The sequence below is a fragment of the Cataglyphis hispanica genome, chromosome 3, assembly GCF_021464435.1.
Source record: "Cataglyphis hispanica isolate Lineage 1 chromosome 3, ULB_Chis1_1.0, whole genome shotgun sequence".
In the NCBI taxonomy this organism is placed as follows: domain Eukaryota; kingdom Metazoa; phylum Arthropoda; class Insecta; order Hymenoptera; family Formicidae; genus Cataglyphis; species Cataglyphis hispanica.
The window spans coordinates 3,060,499-3,080,601 of record NC_065956.1 but is presented as its reverse complement, the minus strand read 5'-3'; the positions used below and the strand labels follow the sequence as shown (position 1 = coordinate 3,080,601).

The following is a 20,103-nucleotide window of genomic DNA, read 5'->3' as shown; positions in this document are numbered from 1 at the left end:
GACCTTTCGTGTTGTCTTTAATAGCAATATCAGTTAACTGTAGCTTAACTTATTCTTTTACTGTTTTTTTTTTTTATTTTTTTCAAATCTAGTTCTAGAGGATCAGCGAAACTAATATTATAGTTAACCGACATCGATGAATTCAGCTCTAAAAGAGAGATATGAATACATGTTGTCGTATGTGTATGTTCTACTGTATATTGTATGTACGTACATCTATGAGACCACTAACACGTTTAGCTGCTTACGTTGTTGGCGTGTATCCGAAATGAGCTCCATTCCAATACGAGTGGATAACCTCGGTGCCTATCAAGTCGCGAATTCGTGGAAGCCCATTTCGGGAATGCTTCGCACGTGCCGGAAAGCTATTGTTATAACTTCTCGTTATACTCCACACGTCTACCTGAAACGTCTAGATGAACGATACGGCTACATATTTTCTATGAAAGATTACAATGCGTTAATATTCTCGAGTACATTACAAAGACACTCGTTTCCAAGACTTCCTTCGCTTACGATCTAAATACCGGTTTGGCAGTAGCAGGTTTCTATTTTAGGCCACAATTTTTTTATATAATGCAAAGGGATAATTAGCTCTGTATTATACACACGAGGTGTGTGAGTTCTAGAGATTTGGTTTTTGCTTTATGAAGCATATATACTGATCATCTCGTTTGATTATTTCGCCGTTTAGGATTAAAAATACTGTCATCAGGATCCCAAGCAAACTTCTTTTGCTCTAATGCTCATTCTCTTTCGGTAAAAATATCAAGTGCCTTCAATACCACCTGTATTCTTCATGGTATTCTTTGATGATGGCTGAATCTCGAGATAACAGCAATCATCAACGATTCACATCTCGTATATAACGCTTGAAGAACCATTGAAAATTTCCTGAGATATTTTTGATCCATTTTTGTACAAGAAAAAAATATTCATCCTATGAACGCGTTGCAAGTTATCAGCGACGTTTGTTCAAAATCTTGACAAAAAAAATGTGCACAACAGATTCGATATATGATTCTTCGAGCGTTGTCTTCAAATTATCAATTATCGATATCAAATCCGATCGCAAGGTGTAAATTCTAAAATGCGTCGTGTTTGAATCTTCCAGACAATCTTAGAGTTTAACAAAAAAAAAGAATTATCAATCGTAAAGATTGCATTTCAATTCAAGGAACTTGTAGTTACGCGACTGCGTTGCGACAAAAATTTTCAAGGCTGTTGAGCGGACTGTATCATGGCGACTTTGAGATCCTTAGCGAGGTGTGAGACATCGACGACGCTGTCGACCATTTCCTGGACTGCGGTAACGCTCGGGAAGAACTGGGCGGCCTGCTTCGTCTTCTGCACGGTTTGCGCGAGCGCCTCGTTCAGAGCGTTCGCGCATTGCAAAACACGTGTACGCACGTCGTTTCGCGTTACGTTTCGGTGCACCGTGTCACCAATGTGCACTAGCCGGTGTGCACTCAGCACGACGAATTTACCGTGAGCCAGAAAAACCTGTAATTTCATATTATTAAGATTTATTTTTTCTGTTATACGTGCGTTACAAGTTAGTAAACTCAATTTTATTTTTTTATGTTGAGACGTTTTTATTCTTAAAAAAAAAAAAAAATACTTTTTTGTTATTAATATTTAAAGCTAAAATTCATAGTTGTAATTATATTTGATATATTTTATGATCTAGATAAAATAATTTTTTTAACTCCGATGTTTTTTTTTTCAAATTTTCCATTGTTTTATTAACCGGTTTATCTATAACCGCGATAGCGATTACAATATATGTGTGAAGGAAAAGAGATCATCGTGAAAAAGTAATGAAAATATACAATTAGCATGCGCTTATTTAAGGTATCTTGATACCGATATCTATTCTTCTATCATCGTTATCGAGATTCATATACATATCCATTTAATGCGTTTCAAGATATATTGAAAAAATAATATTCAGACTAAGCGCTATTCTTTCATCGTAATGCGCTTATTATACCCTTGGAAAATAAAAAATATTACGAATTATAAAAATTTCTAAAATAATTACAACAGATTTAATCTAATCTATTTTTATCGGAAACTTAATGATAAAATGTTGTGCATTGCTTTAGCCAATATTATCAAGCAATAAATGCCTTTTGTAATTATATTATCTGGAAATGTATTCTAATACGTTACTGGTATTGTTTAAAAAAAGATGACTACAGATAATTTAATCTCAAATTTTGTCGAGACAAGAATGACACTCTGTCATTTTGTCATCAACGTCGAACAATCTCGAATAAATCTCTCGATATCTTCAAATATTTTCACGCGAAGAAATACACTGTGGGTGGCACTATAAGTACTACAAGGAACTTCGACTTAACTCACCTTGGGTGGTTGATTGTGCTCGACCGTCTGCAGAAAAGCGTCGATAGCGTGAGTCAGGTGCGCGCCATGCGTGATCACCTGTGCGGCATAGAAGGCCAACAATTGCTTGTCGTTGGGATCCATGGGCGTCGGTGTCGTTGGTGGCATCTGAATCGTCGCATTGTCCGCCTCGGATACCAGCAGATCGTAATTGCTGCGCAGCTCCTGCGGCAGCAAGGCTCGTAGCTCTTCCCGCTGTTTCGCCACGACCTCTCGCGAATCGAGATTCACGTAGTCGTAATCCTCCCCGGCGCCGCTATTGTTGCTACTACCCGTGGAAATGATCGACGCTCGTTTGAAAAGCAACGTAGAATTTCCCTGCATACATAGAGCCTCTTTATCATTGGCAGCAAAGATTTAAGATTCTTATCAATGTCATCAAAACTATATATAATTTATTTCTAAAAGAAATGTAGAAAAACTTATACAAGAGCGAAAAATTTATTTTCTAAACTTTTCAATTCCTAATCTCTGAAAAAGATTTAGATTTCTAATTATTTCCTTTTCTTCATATTCTTGTTTAGCCATTTCAATTCTTAAAATATTGATTCTCTACTTAGACTTAAGAATTCGTTCTTATTCCGTACGGAATTTGCATGGCAAAGTGATGTATTATTCTAAAAAAAAAAGTTTGAAGATTGATTTTTCCATTTATATTAATTAATCATTTCAATTTATATTAATTCATTCTATGTTTTCTTCAGGGTTATTGCGATTCGATTAGAATCCATTGCATTTGAGATTGTGAAAGTGATTACCCGTGACAAATATATTACGACTGCGAAAGATGCTCACCTGAATGAAACTAGCAACCTGACGGACATCTTCCGTGAGCGCTCGGGCGCACGCGATCAGCTGATCGAGGGGATCCGGCTGTACAGACGGTAGCAGCGAAGGCGGAGGTCCGTTAGTAGGTGTTGGTGTATCGCCACCGCCGCGGCAGAGCTTGCTCGCATCCCATTCCATCGTGTCCAATTCAGTAGCGGCTTCCTGCACGAGCTTGTCGGAATCACGAAGCGCTTTTACTAGTGGTCGTAATTTCGTTGCTAGACCTTTGTCCGGTGCTTTGCCTGCATTGCCTAGCGTGCCTGTGTGCAAAATACAATTTTTTAAAATTTAGCAATGTATATATAAATATAATTTTTAAAAAGTTTTTATAAAAATTGTAGATAAAATTGTGTCGTGAATTCGAAGAATTGTAGAGATAATAACAATATAATTTATCTTTCGAATTTTTTTTTCTGCGCAGATTTATGGGTGATTTATATCTTTTGAATTATTTCATAAGATTAACAAAAATTGGAAGAATTATAACATGTGATGAAGACACTATATATCTTATTTGAAATTATGAAGGTATCTTCCAAGAATTTTTTTAAAGATATATTAAATCGATGAAAGTAACGTAGCTGTAATTAATCACCTTCCGCGAATTCAGCTAGATCGTGCAAAGACGTTCGGAGTCTGAGAGCAGCCAGCCTCAGATCCATCAGGGTGGCATCCAATCGCTGCGGCGTTCTCCAGCCGGGGCTCACGAAGCCCAGTAACCTTGCTATCGCGGCGGACGCCTCGTTCTGCAATCTCTGCAAACCTTCCAGGGCAGAGTCTAGCTCCAGCGGAAGCTCCTTGCTTACTGGTACATCGTAAATTTGTTGCGAGGGTGGCGGCGGCGTCGGGGTGTTCGGTATGGGAGTGTTGTGTCGTGACGGCAACGAGGATACTGGAAGACGTGGCCGAGGTACATCATAATCCGGAGCGGCCAAACTCGATCTGGAATTCAGAACATCATTCATGTGGGCGCAGCCAAAAAGATATTAAATATTAAAAATTTTTTAAATTTATTATTGATAATTTTGTGTGTGAGAAATTGGAATCTTGAATTCTTCAGATTTTTTTATTCATAGTTCCATAATTTTCGTATCTTTAGAATATTTTTCTCAGGATTTCTAAAACTTTATTCAGTTCTCAATTTATTCCAAAACTTTTAGATTCTGGGACGCACGTAAATTTCCAAGATTCTCGTATCTCTCACTGCAAAAATCACTTGCATTCCTGTAATCACCACACTTGGGAGGAATTCGTCCGCGAAATGCGAACGAACGTACCTGTTCGAGCCACTGAGGGATCCATCATTGGTAAGACTGGAGGCCGAGCTGCTGGGTGTGAGGGGTTGCAGGGGTCGTGGCACGTCGTAGCAATCCAACGGGGTGATGCCGGAGCAATTTGAGTTAGGCGTGCAGGATGTGGGCGGCCTCGGGATGTCATAGCACGATGGGGCCGGGCTCGGGCTGCTCGTCGGCGACGATATCACCGGGATCGCACGTGGCGGTACATCGTAACACTCGTTCGCATCGCCGCTACCTCCGTTGTCGACGGAATTCCGCGCGCTGTTGCTGCTGCCGATATATCGCCCTGCGCAGGTAGAAGTTTGCCGATTTGACAAAAGGGGTGAAGAGAAATTTCTCTCGGATCAGGTCTCCCGGGTGTTCGTGAGCTAACTTGTTCGAGCGTGTTTAATGGAGTGTTTCGTAAGATTTCTACTACAAGTCCCCAGGAGCTCTTTGTTCGACGAACAACGGGATCTATTATATATTTAGCGAAAGTGTGATAATAAAAGACTACATTTATGGTGCTAAATAAATAGATGATTTTATCAATATAAAATTTATAAAAAAAAGATTCAATACTCGAGAGAAAGAATTTTTATTTTGTATAAAATTTATATATATTTTTATTCTCAAAAGTAATTGTATATTTTGCAAAAAAAATATCCTGTATATAAGCTGTAAAATTTGACTGAATTTTGATCATTTAAATCACACGGATACTAAATATTTGAAAATAATAAATGTTAAAGATGAGAAAAATATATTTCAAAATTATATTTAAAACTGTCAAAAAAATGTGTAAAATAATAGAAATTGTACATCTGTGATTTTAATTAAAAATTTCACATTCACCGATAAACTAGCCAAAAATTCTATCGCAGTTTTTTTCGCGAAATAAACCAATATTTCAATTAATGAATAAACTTTAGCAGACGGCTTCATCACAACGACCATTCAATTACAGACGGCATGTTTAGTTTGTGAATAATACGTACCTGTATTGTGCGAATGCTCATTGTTCGTCGAGTTAAGGGGTGAGTCGTGTCTGGAGGGCGGCGCAGGACTTCCCCGACTGGCTGGGAGGTCGTACAGGTAGACGTCCCCGCACTTCTGCGGCGTAACAACCTGCATAATCAAAAGCAACAATTAATTATATCCAGATTAATTAGCAGAGTCTGTGTTCTGTGTCTTCCAGCCACGTTATAGTTGGCCATTTTTTATCGTACCTTGCTAACTCTATGAATGCAGCGGTAAACCTTCCTGTGACAGTAAATTTAATTCATCAAACTAACTCAACTTTCAAAAAACTGAATAGTTACATCTAAATTACTTTAGACAATAAATGTCAAATACAAGTTAAAAATTTTACTAATAATAAAGTTTGATACATCACTTAATATTTAATAGTTTTCTTGAGAATAATAAACGTATAATTATATTTTCAAGAATTTGTATTAAAATATAAATTTTGTTATCAGAAATTTAAAATGAAGCAATAATTGGAAAAAGAAATACATAGATAAAAATATTATTATTAATAGATTAACTATTTCAATATATCTGTAATTGAATTTATGAGCGTTACATGATAAAAAATAAACATTTAAAATTACAATTGTATGCCTTTTTTTAGTAAATTATCTACATCTTTATAAATTAAAAACACTTGTTTTATATTCACGTGTAAATTTTATCATAGAAGCGACAAAGGTTTTCCAGGGTTTTCCGATAATTGAGTTGGAAAAAAAAAAAGAAAAAGATAGCGGAAACTGATTCGATAGACACCGCAGGAGCTAAATCCACGTGAACCGCACTCGTGACGGAACTTGTAACGAAGTTATTTGCGCGAACGCCAATCAGCTCCGTTACTCTTTCCGCCAAGGGTGATGTAACCTCGAGGACCTCGTTTGAATGCAGCCTCCTGCAGCTGGGGATTAATTCTACAAGATCGCTAATTGAGTTTCCTACGAGGAGGACTCGGCAAAAAGTGGAATTTCGATTCCCTATCGGCGAAAGAGCGCTGTTCTTTCGGGGGAAGCACACCGTAAACTTCCATAATTTATTCCGCAAAGAATGCAGAACATTTGATAAAAATGCATTCGATGATCAATGCACTATTTCATGTAAGAAAATAATATAATCTTCCTTTGTATTAAAATTTAATTTAATATTATTTCTTTCTGTGTGTTTTACAAAGTCTTTCTAGTTTGAATTAAAATTTAAATAAAATTGTCTAAAATCATATCTTTATTCTTGAAAATTAATGAAATAATTCGCCGAAGTGATAAGCAAATTTTAATAATCTCATCACCAATTAGATACGTAATTAGCGATTAAATCAAGCTTGTACATACTTCGAGCGTTGAACCGTTGAGAAAGTGTAATTTCGCTGATAAAACGTGAACATAGAATTCGTGGGGGCGAGTAAGTAAATACAAAAGGAAAAGGAAGAGTAATATCTCTCCCAGGAGAGCGTAATCTCGAGAACTCATCGACCGCTGTTTTGCAATAATAGAAGCCCAGCAACCCTTGCGTTACGCTTAAGCGAGCTACGCTTTTGCCCGTACTTTTTTTCCATATCTCAATATACGAACGGTAGCAGTCGAGAACTTTCTCTCATAGAGTAAACAGAAGTTTGCAATATCGGTTATTTTTTTCACCGCGCAGAGAGAGAAAGCAGACTAATAAATATTTATAATCATAGGTAAAGCCCATACTTAAGAATGCAGTTAAATAAAATTAATAAAATTAAGTTAAATAAAAAAAAAAATTAAACTTTATAGACATATTATTTATAAATACTTTATTTTATATATCTTGAAAATGCGCCAAATAGTTCTGTAAAAAAAAAAATGTAATAATACATATATCTTTATCATCGCAAAAAGAAGCTATCATGTTTTTATCATTTTTATCAAAGCACACTTTGAAAGAAAATCCGTCGTAGGTTTACGCAAGATTACAAAATATACATGTAAAGAGAGAAATTATGTGGACGCATTGTAACATTAGATAGATAGATAGATAGAAGAAACGACGGGCACGCCCTGTGCATAAAAGCAATCTCGTTTACGAACTTCGTCGTAAAGCTCGCGCGACCAAGAGTAATCTGCAATTTGCCCTCGATGGCCAGTTTCGCGTTGCCGAAGTGGAACAATCGGGACTTTTGCTTATACGACTGAAAGTTTTCGATCGGTAAAAACTTATATCGCGCATTCTCGAAAGGAGGACGAGGAGAGTTACGTATGCAGAAACCTTGATATACACTGTCCAGGGAGTTGGCAGGAAGATGCGGCGCGAATTTGGGTCATTTCTTATGGTTATAGGCAGGTGACCCACCCATCGAATAATATAGTGCCTCACATCTTCCAGCCAACCACACCGATAAATCATTTCGACCTCATTTAATTCGCCCATCGGGCGCGCTTGCAAGAAATCCGAAGTGATTTGTTTCAATATTTGGTTGCCAAGTATCGAGCAAGGCGAATATACATTATAATATACATTGCAGAAAAGTATTTTTCCGCATTTTTGGGATTTTTGTTCTAAATAAGATACGTGCTTTTTCCCATGTATCAACATTTGCTCTCTATTTATTTAATAAATGAATTTCATTTACTAAAGAAAACTCATAATATTATGCATAAAAATAATGTTTTCAGAGTTAAATGCATTTAAATGCATTAATTTTAACTATAAAAAATTTTTATTTCCAACATATTTTTATATGTATATATTTATAAAGAATTTTAATATTAATGTTATGTGTAAAGTTAGTCGTTTTGTTTTTAAAAATATATGTCTTAAATCTCTAAAATCTGAAACATCTGATATGGAATATTTTGCGGAACAAAGTAAATTGCTGCGTAAACTTGCCTCAGTTTATCTCGAAGCAATTTCTTTGATTTAGTAGCTAGAATGAAATGATACGCCAGTCACACACAGACGTAAATATCGTGTAAAGGAATAACTCCTTTTGATGATTTCAATTATTAATACTCAGAGAGCTTTTACCTTGTTAAAGTTTTGAATTATATACGGTTAGGGACTGGCTTAAAAGCTTTTTCGTCAAGTTGCACAAGAGAATGGTAAGATTAAAGAGATCAAGTTCTGAGCTTAAATATTCAAAATTTTAGAATTCAGACGTGGAGATAACCCGATGGAAATCTTTCCATCAAAAGAACAATTCTCCGCACTAATTGCCTGCTTCGCGAACACGGATTCCTTCTTGCGAGTGAGCACTCGTCGCAAGAAGGCGGCCGTTACTCGAAACTGGGAAATGTGCTAATTATGCCATAAGTCACTCTTGATTATAACTCGCCTCTTATGCGACAAAGTTGAGATTACTCCCCACAACTTACGAGCACTTTCGAGCGAAGATGAAACTAAGAAACCAGTTATTTAAATGGCAAATTAGCGAAAATTCATGAAAGTAATGTTTAAAAAATCTAATCACGCAAAGTTAGTTATATGTATCCTTTCAGATTCATATTTCTAATTCAACAAATGTTTTATATTTTTAGTGAACTATTTTTATATGTCTCTAGCTATTTTTGTTGTACGATTAATACATATAGAAAGAATTCATGCACTGAGAAAAAAAGTTCACTTGACTAAATTCGTCCAATTAATTACTATTTTTTTTGTAATTCTTTAATTGAAATATTTAAGTGTTTAAGTCAATTATATGTCATGTTAGATTTAATATATTGTATTTGCCTTAAATATTTCAATTAAAGAAATACAAAGAAATAGTAATTAGATGGGCAAATTTAATCAAGTTAACAACAGTTTTTTTCTCAATCTCAAAAACGTTCTTTTAAATAAAAATATGTTTCTCTCGAAAATTAATTATGTGATTCAGGATTTTAAAGATTGGATCGTCATTGATTACAGGTGAAATAATTCAAAATAACATTTTTATGCTTGCTTTTGATCTACATATATCTTATCTTGTACAATATTTTTGTAATATATTTCTTTACTAAATCTCGCAAATTAAACCAATCTTACAATTAGTTAAAAGATATTGGAAAAAGAAATAAAAATTATGAAAAGTAATCTTTTCAGTCAATAATTTTTTTCACGTAAAAAATCATCGGAGAATATATGTATCCATTGAATAAATTAATATAGAAAATCTGTATTTATTTAAACCAATGATAATTTGATAAAAATTTAAATCTACAAAAAGCGCATTAAAAATGCTCAAATATCCGAATTTTAATACATTCATTACATTTTAATTTTTAATTAATGTGTAGAATATGTACAATAATATTTAGTCATAATATGTAAAATATAGAACAGGCCAACAGAGTATCGTAAAAGAAGCAGAGCGGTGGCGAATGGTTTAATTCGTGAATTAAGGCTGCACGCGAATACGCGCTATCGCGTGTTCTTTGTGTTATTATGAATCGAATAGTACTATCGTAGTGGAGGCGTAGTAGAGGGGAGTGCAAAAGCGGGGAAGGGTGTTGGAAAGTTGAGAGCGCTCGTGCAACGCGAGGGTGTACCGGAACCAAACAGAGGGGATGGCGACGGAGTACAGTTAGAGAGTGGGGGAGCAGGGGGTAACACCCTCGGTCGATACCGAGCGTCGCGGCGCTAACAGTGAAAGGCGTATTACTACTACGAGGGTGTATGAGAGGAAGCCAGAGAAACAGAGTATGAAAGAGAGAGAGTAAAACAGTGACGGATTTAAAATTTCAGAGACCCTAAGTAGGGCATTTGGTATCCTATGTTTCATAATTAAAATATTTTTTATATTTACGAGAACAATTTTTATTATATTAGAAAATATGAACGTTTTAAAAGTAAATGAAATATATTTTTTTTAACTATGTAAAAACTTTTTAAGCTATAAATCTATAAATTGTTATATAAAGCCTCGTTAAAGGAAGGCCTTGTTTATTTAAGCTAAATGATAATTTTATCGAATTAAGAAATAATTTTTGGAAATTTTGCTATTCAATTTAAAAAAGTACAAATAATTTTATAACTCAAATATCAATATTTCCCAAAAAATTAGAAAAATTAATAAATGTAAATTAATTAATCATAAAAAATAAATTTCTGTGATAAATATATATAAATTATATAAATTTAAAATATACCGTCATAACTATATATGTACAGATTGTACAAAATATAATTTAAAAAAAGATTAATAAATACCACTAAAAAAATTACTAAATTTAGTTCATTAGTTTCCATGTATATCCGCTCCTGATAGGGATAGAAAGAGAATGGCAGAAAGGGAGAAATAGAAGGAAAGAGAAGGAGAAAGAAAATGTTAGGGGAGATAGAAAGACGGTTTCCATGGAAACACGGAAGGAGGCTTTCCACCTCTTATGGAAGCAGGACTTTCGGTTTGTCTCAGGCCGCGATAAGGATTTTTAAGCACGACGGAGGGAATGACTTACGCATTCGGTACCATTAAAAGGAAAAGATCATCGTGGAAAAGAAGTTTGAGATATATTTCTGTCGGATCTTATGCAAACTTAAAATAAAATATATATAATAAATATATAATAAAAAAAGTATCAATTTAAAAAAATTGATCAAAACATATTCCGGTAAAAAAACATTAATTTACTTCTATGAGAAAACGTATTTTGGATATTTTGTGTAATCTTAAGCGAGACTTTTTCAGGAATCCCTTGTATAAGATATGACCGCATTATATCAAACCATTTGTTTGAAGTTATGTGTTTCGTGCAAAGATCTAACAATAAACATATACACGTGCGTTAACTTTACCTAAATTCATGGCATATTATTCGATAAATGCCACGGCAAATTTCGATAATAACTGCATTCACATTAATGAATAAGTTCGCGTGCAACAACCAGCCGTATAGCTACGATAACTTTTCGAATATAAGCGTCGGTGCAGTCGTAATCACATTAAACCGCCGCTTATGAAGTTGTGTGAAACTTGTATAAAACTTTGAATGCACTTTCATCTGGAAACGTATAAATGGAATATAATGTGCGGAGAAAAAAAAAAATATTTACGCGTAAAAGCAAAGCTTGTGCAAAACAAATAATAATACATTTTCACCTGATTTAACTTGGATCGCAGTTTGATTGAATTTTTATCATTTCCTATTCTTTTGTAATTTTTTTTTTTTTCATTATGAGATCTATTATATATAAAATTATCATATAACAAAACTGGAGTTTAATATAAAATAATATAAAATAATTATTGATTAAACTTTTATATTTTCATTAAAAAGAGCGAGCAAAATATAGAAACTATGTAACTGGCTTGTAATTCATATTGTTTACTATTGTATACAATTGTTATCTATTCCAAACACTAGATTGAGTCATGCTGCAGAGAAAAATATTTCACTATTTATGCTTACACAACATGATGATGCAAAAATGCAAACTTCTAATATGTCAAAAAATAGATTAATTCCCTCTAGATCACTCAAATTTATTGTATTGTGATAAATAATGATGCGGATTTCGCGGCAAAGTATATACTAATATAAATAATCCGATCGCGAAGCGCCGATAAACATCCGCTGGAGAAAGAGAGATATTTATATGCATAAATCGCACACGGATAAAATAGGATCTTTTAGAATCGGGACGATGGTATATGCGCGCGCCGGTTTATTACGCGAGATAACATCACTTATTGTCTCTTTAATAAATGGCCCGGACGGTCCTCTCGACGATGAAGAAGAAGCGAGTAAGCCCGTCGCGGCTTCTGCTTCGATCGCTTGAAATCACTCGAAAGCATTCTAACGCAAGTGATTTAAGTTTGTTACTCCGCGATGGGCGTGCCGTGAAATGAAATTGGATTTCTCATTTCATCTCGCGTTATGAATTCACAGATAATCCCGCGCTACGGCATTGAGGCCAGTTAGTTTCGAATCTAGATTACTTTTCGCGATATTCTTATCATAAAGTAACACAAAATAGAATAACTATGGTAATATTAATTATTAATAATTACAGAAGTCGAATAACAAGGTATTAAGAATTTTATAAAGTTTTAACTTTCTTATTAAAAAGATATATTTTTCATAAAAGATATTTTCTTATAAGAAAAATCTCTCACTCTTTTTTTTCTTCAAAAATTGTTGCTAATCATTGTGTGAATAATTGCCGAGGCCAGAGAGGATCACAATAAAGTCGCCGACGACTCGAAGAGACCCCCCTAATGACTCGTGTAAATAGGCTTTTCTCGGTAAACGGAAGGTGGAATCACGCGAGAAGCGACTGCAACGACGATCTCTCGAGCGGTCTCCGGTCACGTGTCGGCGGAAGCAAACGCGCCCTTGGGTGAGAGGGAAATTAACATCGAGCGGGGAAACTGTACGACGAGCGGAAATCTGACCGTGGACAGAGAGAGGGGAAACTGTTTGCAGGCCGTCGAGAGGGGAAGCCCTTTCCTTCGGAAAGTTGAAAACGAGTGACGAAAACCACAACATATACATCGAATGACATGACAAGAGTTGATGCGTGACTTTGTCGGTTTTATAGCGGAAGCTATTATGAAACATAACAAGAAGCAAATCTCTCGCTTTTCCAGCAGATCTTTAAATTTAATGAGTATCACAGAGCTCGTGACGCTTCTCTCTGAATCTTTCGAAAATGTATCAAATAACCGAAACATTCGTTTTCAAGAAAATAATAATGTCAATATAAATTAATCGATCAATCCATCAAGCTCGATATACATGTACAATATCTACGTTATTAATTATTATGTCATAAAAGAGAACTCATAAATATAGTAAATGCCGATTAATTAGAATATAGAAATTAGAAGATTTTAATACAATGATTGCAATTATGCAAAAATACAATTATATAGATTTTGTTTTTTAAAGCTTTTGTTTCAGATAAATAACTCTTTACAACTAATAAATATAATTAAATTAAAATTCATCGTCTCTATTAGAACTGCATAAGTTTTCTGCTTTTTTTATTTGCAAATAAGTAGAATAATTTATCTAATAATTTTTTTGCAGAGATTTAGATAAAAAAGTTAACGAGGATGAAGAAATTAGCGTGTCATAAAAAGCTGAGGCGTGACTTTGACGCGTTTCCCGCGGACCATTATGAAAGAAAGCGAGAAGTATCGTTTCCCTTCGTAAAAAGTAAGTTTTTAAATTTAACGAGTATATGGATTTGTGGCGTTCCTTCCTAAGAATTTTTTTCTGAAAATCTTTTGAAATGTTTTTCTCGGTGAATTAAAAAAAATATTTTCTTTAAATATAGTTCCTTTAAAACACACACAGAGCAGCCTGTTTACATGTAATCGTTTTCAGAAATACGGGATAAAAAAGTTATAGAAATGAAGTTGAACAAGTTTGGTGTCTCATAAATGCAATGAAGAGATAGTACGTAATCTTGACGCGATTTTTTGAAAACATTAAATAGGACACAGAGTATCATTTTCAAAGATGGGTCTTTGAATCTAACGTATATGTGTATTCTCGCGATATTCCTTTTCAATTTTTTCTTTAAGATTTCTCTCCTTTTCTATTCAACATTAACGAGATTTTGTATTATTGCTTGTATTATGTATTTAGCTGCTCCATCATTTAAACAATTAAACAATTTAAGAAAATAATAATACGTACATCTTCGCATTAAACAAAAAAAAAAAAAAAATTTATATAATAAAAAATTTAAATTACAATTTTTTCGAAAGTGTCAAATAAAATAATTAACAATTGATTAGATAATTGATTAGGGTTAAACCAAATGTCTTATGAATGATAAGTGTCTACAATAGTATAAGCTTTAAACCATAGAAAATTAACCAATCATATTCGATTATTCCTCTCACATTTAATTATGATTTATCAATTTCTTAAAGCTTACTACATTTATTGTAGATCCAACCTTATAAGAGCTACACAAAATTGGAGATAATCAAATAAAGTAGCTTTATATTTTATTCACACAGCAAATATTGTAAAAATGATACGTGGATGGATTAGTATCTAGTATCGGAAATTTGCCAGCATCAAGAACCAGTGAATAATCCCACGCGTTTGACAGTTCATTGATACCAGCGGTTAAAGACAACTCAGCCCACATTTAGACAACTCCCGTCTCGACCGAGTCTATCTTCCTCAGTTTCTCTGTCGCGTAAAACCTGTCTACTGTTCCGCTATCCTGTCAGTTCTCCTTGTCTTTCCATGCCATTTTCAGACAGTACAGTTTGCCTACTCGCCGTCGTTTATAATAGTCTCAAGAAGTATTTGCACCCAGAGCACAGAAATCATTTTGTTCCCTTAGACACTTCAGATTTTTGTTATTATTTTATTAAAATTAATTTTAGATTTTTTTATTATCTTGTTAAAATCATTTTTTTATTATTTTGTTAAAATCAATTTTAGGTATTTTTTATTATTTGTTTTTTAAATCAATTTTAACTTTTATGTATGTGCATAATAAATTTAGTTGAAAGGCGCTGCAGATATATTATCTTATTAGTAAGTCGTGTAAGATATACTTTCAAATAATTCAATGTAAAACTATAAGAAAAATTTATTCTTAAGATAACAATGCACATTTTTTTCTTGCAAATTTTTAAGCAAATTACCAACAAATTTGATTTATCACACATTTACATAAATAAACTTTATTAAGCGTTATCGTTATCGAATACGTTATACTCTCGAAATATTCTTGATAATTAATTGATTGAAGTTAATTTTAATAAAAATTGATAATAAAATAGAAACTAAAATGTCGAAAAATAGATAATAAAATGTCCAAATCACACTTGCAGTTTGCGACCTATGCGGAAATGCGAGCTGCACTTGTCGCGCATTGAGTATGCAGACTCGCACTGCATACGTTACTGACTTGCTGTTACAAATCGAGAGAGAAAAGGCGAATGTGCCACGATCTGGTTATTCTAGTTAACATCACATGGTGCACACGAAGCTCCTTTCGCCTATGTCGTGTACGCTCGTATTTCTCCTTTTGTGTCTCCGCGAATTTAAATACTTGGAACATATCGACAAACATATAGTTGCTCAGCTGCTACATATCTTGTTTCCAAACAATTAATAACGCAATTTTCCATATAAAACAAATTAATGCAAAAAATATTCAACTTGTAATTTTACAAAAATAAACAGATTATAACAATATTTATTTTTCGATTAAATTGTAATCACTCATTAAATAAATACCGTCACACATATTAGTTTTATTTTTCTAAAGTATAAAAAATGTCTAATATAACTGATCCAAAATGCTGCTTAAAGCTGACTTAAAAAATTATAAAAAAAAAAATCGAAAATTTTTTAAAACGATAAAATTAACACTATATGTATAAAATTTTCTCCATCATATTAATTTTTTATTTTTTATTATTGATTTTTTTATTACAGGATTTGAATAAAGTTCTTTTTTGTTACTAGTTTAGTATCATTATTTCGCGTAACGATTCAAACTGATGCAAGTGAGGGGAAAAGCATCCGGCCTATCCCAGATCTAACGCGTAAAAACGTGCATCACGAGCTATTCTGGGAAGTTGAGGAGTAGTCGGCGAAAGAAGGAAGAGGGTATGCAACCGAGGAAGAGACTCGTGGATATACACGATGAAACGCGCCCGCTCTTCTTTGAGTCTAACCGCCCTAGACATTCCATCGAGATGACTCCGGGGACCTCACTTTGTGTATGCGCGCGCGCGCGCGCAGATGTGTCTTGCGTGCATACGTATTCACATCGCAAAAAAGACGACGAACAGAAGAGAATAGCGGCATCACAGAGTGGACATTGTCTGGAACCGACGGACATATAAGGATATCCGTGGACCTTCGTGCCAGAAAAGGTGGCTCCTTGTGGGGCACTCAGTAGGACCGGATTCTCGTAAATCGTTCCAGGATGCGATGGCACGGTATGCTACCGATACATCGGGTATAGGAAGCATGAAGGGATCGGGATAGTTCCGTAAAAGTTGGTGATACCGGTCAATGATACCGCGGCGTCTCGCGTGACGCACTCCCGAAGCACTGTCGCGTATCGTATTTTTGAGCGGAACGATGGAAAAATTTGCATTCACGGAAACAATTTTCGATTATAATTGTATTTATATTTAAATTTTCATTTCATTTTGTTTTGATTAATTTATTCGAATATGTGAAATTTCTATTATTCGACCAAATTTATTTATTTATTTATTTATTTTTTTTTTGAAAAGTTTGAAATGTATTTTCTATCGATATGCTTATGTAAAAAATAAAGAAGAGATTTGATGTACATTTATATGATCAATATTTTTACAGGGGATTTTATATTTTGCAAACTTGTATATTAAAATTTCAGATTTTACTGTACTAATTTTTGCTTTCACATAGTCATACGATATTTTCATTTTTGTAAAAAAAAAGCAATGTAAAAAAGAAAAATAAGGAAAGAGAAATGAAAAAGAATACGTGGCATATATTGGAAGCAATGTGAACCCAACTGTAGACAATCAAATCTGACACGTCCCGCGTCACCTACGAATGCTGGTTTTCTAGTGCAATCACCCGCGTGTGACGTAGTAGAAAAGCTCATTCGCGTTACGTTGACCCTGCGACGACGACGACAACAAAGTCGTATTTCTATCGCAGAGATGCGCGCACGTGCATCACGCGTACGATGACACCGGGACGTCGCGTCCGGATGTTCGCCTGTCAAGACCGTGCAGTGCAAAAAGTCCTCGCAGATCGGCCAGGAAACAAGAAGAGCTCGAGAAACTGCCAACACCAACAAGAAACCAACCATTTTCGAAGCGCCCGAAATATATTGCTGCTCGCAAAAGACCAGACCAAATCTCCCAACAGAGATGGTTTGAGAGAAACATATTGAAAACATTTGGCAAAAATAATAAAAATTATATTCCACAAATTCAAATACATTAAAATAAGATTAAAATGTTTAATATTTTGAATTTAAATATAATTACAAAGTTTATAATTAAATAAAAAATAAGCTAAAAGAAATTTAAGTTGAAAAAGATTGAAATTTTGTTGGACGAATGTAACGTAACTCAATTTAAATAAATACTTTTTTGTGAGAGTTGAAATTTAAAAGAGAGGAAAAAAGTCAAATAATTTTTCAATTTTTAATTATTTTTCTGGAATTGCTTGTACGTTATATAGTAAATTATATTAACGCGGACTTCAGTAATAATATTATTATACTTTTTTATTATTGTCACTGCTATGCGTTTTGCCAATTTAAAAAAAAATCAACATTATTTTCAATCAAGATAATTATTTTCATTGTGACGACACAAATAAATTCAACGCTCTAATCGATCGCGCTTGTCATATTTATTTCATTGAATTTATGTCAGTGGCAGATATTAAACCGCGACAATCGGATACGCAGCAACGGCAGCGTTGGTGTCCGGAAGAGCCGAACGAACCAAGTGGCAGTCAGCTGATTTTGACAGATCCCGTGGGGGCGTAAAAGGTCGCCTGCACAATAAGCCCTCGCCTGAACGCTATTGTCAATTCTGTGACGCAGGGTTTCCCAAACCACGACAGACAAATAAACCGTATAATTGTTCAAATAGAAAAATTAAAAATAGAAATATTTGCGGTTTTATTAGCTGCCAGATATTCTGGTAGACAATTGACTATATCATATTCATAGAAGATCGGATGAATTATAATTTGCTAAAAATCAAGGATATCCGTACATGAACACTTATACGATAAAATCAATTCATCGCATTATTGATGATTTACATTTTTAATGGATCAACTAATTCTCCTTGCCCTTCATTATCTCTCCGTTCTCTATTAATGGAATTTATATTTGTTTGAATTAAAAAAAATCCTTTTTTTCGGTAATAGTCTAAAAAAAAATTTCAATCTAATTAACAATTCCAATTAATTAATTTCATTCCACATAACAAGCCATTACTTAAAAAGATTTGTAATACATTGTGACATAAATAAATACAGTTAATTAATAAAGTAGATTATCTTCTTTATATTATATAACAATTATCTTATATAACAATTCCTCAAAAAAACACAAATTCCTGATTGATCGGGTATAATATATATCACGTGTTTGAGAAACCCTGTCCGTAGTTGCGTTTACAAATGATCGATCGATAGGGAGTACGTCCTCGTGCGCCTTTTCAGATCACGGACATATTAATTCGAGAAGCCAGCTGTCGCAGTAGAGCCAATAAAATGTTATTCAAATGTACGGCACGAAAGAATTATAATCGCGGAGCGTATTCATGCGTTCGTGCAATCCATTCTCCCGGAATTCCCGATTGTGGGCGTAAAAAATCCGCATTTAAATATTCGTAAACGAACAGAATGGCATAGTTGTTTATTGTGATCTCTGATTAAGACATGCCTTGATGGACATACGTTATGCTATTTCCATTATTAATGGTGTATGTATAAAAATCTTTCACGCTCATATTTCTTTTGTAATTAGGTAAATTTCTGGCAATTAAGCTAGTTTCGCATTTATAAGTACACTACTTCCTACATATTTTTTGTACATCGTTCTAGTTTGTCTGTTCCAAGACCGAGTACTATAAACTTGTAATAATAAATACTAGTTCGCGAACGGAGGTTAATAATCAGCAATATAAAACGTGCAGCAACATAAGATCTACTTTCTTTTCAGAGGTTTAATAATAGCTTCAAAATGCGATATGTATATTTAAAAAAATAGAAACTGAAAATGCGATTTTTAAAGATAGCTTCAAATAACTTACCCTATTGGGCTGCACGTGCCAGCTACGCCTTTTCCCGTGTCTTTGTATGCCATCCTCGGAAATAGTTAGGTCGGCTCTGCTGCCGATCAAACAACCCCCCGTATCGTATTGACCAACCAGAAGTCTCAATCGATTTCCTGGACAGATGCCCTAGGACAGAAAAAAATATAATGTAACAACACACACACAACACAGCTAACAAACAGCAGTAACAATACATAGTTTGAGACTGCTTCGAATAAATTTTTAATCGCGTATGTGTCTGCCAGCATGTCTTAAAGAAAATTGCATTTTTTCCTTCATATTGTAGTAACGCTTTGATGCAAAATGGATAATATTAATTTTAGTTTTATTATTATTAATGTATTTATATATAATCACATTTCTGTATTTTTATTTTGATTACATATAGAGCTTACATTATAAGATCTACTGAATAGGCTTGTATAAGAGAGCCAGTTGGTTACAACTTTTTAATGTCAAATAGAAATGTTAAATTATTATGATATTCTATGCATTATACATTTTTAATTTGTCGATTTATTTTTAATTTATAAATCTTAACTTATAAAAAGTACGGTAGCTCTTAGACCCAATTGTAGACCTCGCATTCGACCCTCCAAAATGGAAGGCTCCAATTAGGCGTCTGTGAACGCTTCGCGAGTTTGTCTAATTCTGTGAAATCGAGACGAAAATAAACATTACACCCTCCCTTACAACGTGCCTTGAGAAACGAGCGTTGCCACTATGAGATGCATACCGCGTAACTCATTCGTTTACCTCGCAGCGTCTCCAGAGTACTGCAAAGTTGTAACTCATAAATCTCAAGAGGTACGAGCCTTTCGTACGCGG

At 34.2% G+C, this 20,103-nt stretch overlaps 1 protein-coding gene across 3 annotated transcripts in view; it reads right to left on the bottom strand.

The window, feature by feature from the left end:
* The window catches only part of LOC126848300 (breast cancer anti-estrogen resistance protein 1), a 61,280-nt gene that overhangs the window by 2,154 nt on the left and 39,023 nt on the right, over positions 1-20,103 (bottom strand). For 2 of the 3 annotated variants that reach the window (XM_050589087.1, XM_050589088.1), the window contains 7 exons: positions 19,252-19,401; positions 5,513-5,642; positions 4,515-4,821; positions 3,833-4,179; positions 3,205-3,497; positions 2,371-2,727; positions 56-1,503 (listed from right to left, as the gene is read on the bottom strand). In XM_050589087.1, the coding sequence (XP_050445044.1) occupies positions 1,216-1,503; positions 2,371-2,727; positions 3,205-3,497; positions 3,833-4,179; positions 4,515-4,821; positions 5,513-5,642; positions 19,252-19,401 (1,872 nt within the window). In that variant the 3' untranslated portion in view covers positions 56-1,215. Of the gene's footprint in view, positions 1-55; positions 1,504-2,370; positions 2,728-3,204; positions 3,498-3,832; positions 4,180-4,514; positions 4,822-5,512; positions 5,643-19,251; positions 19,402-20,103 lie in introns of those variants that run through there. The other variant, XR_007687243.1, reaches the window with a different exon arrangement.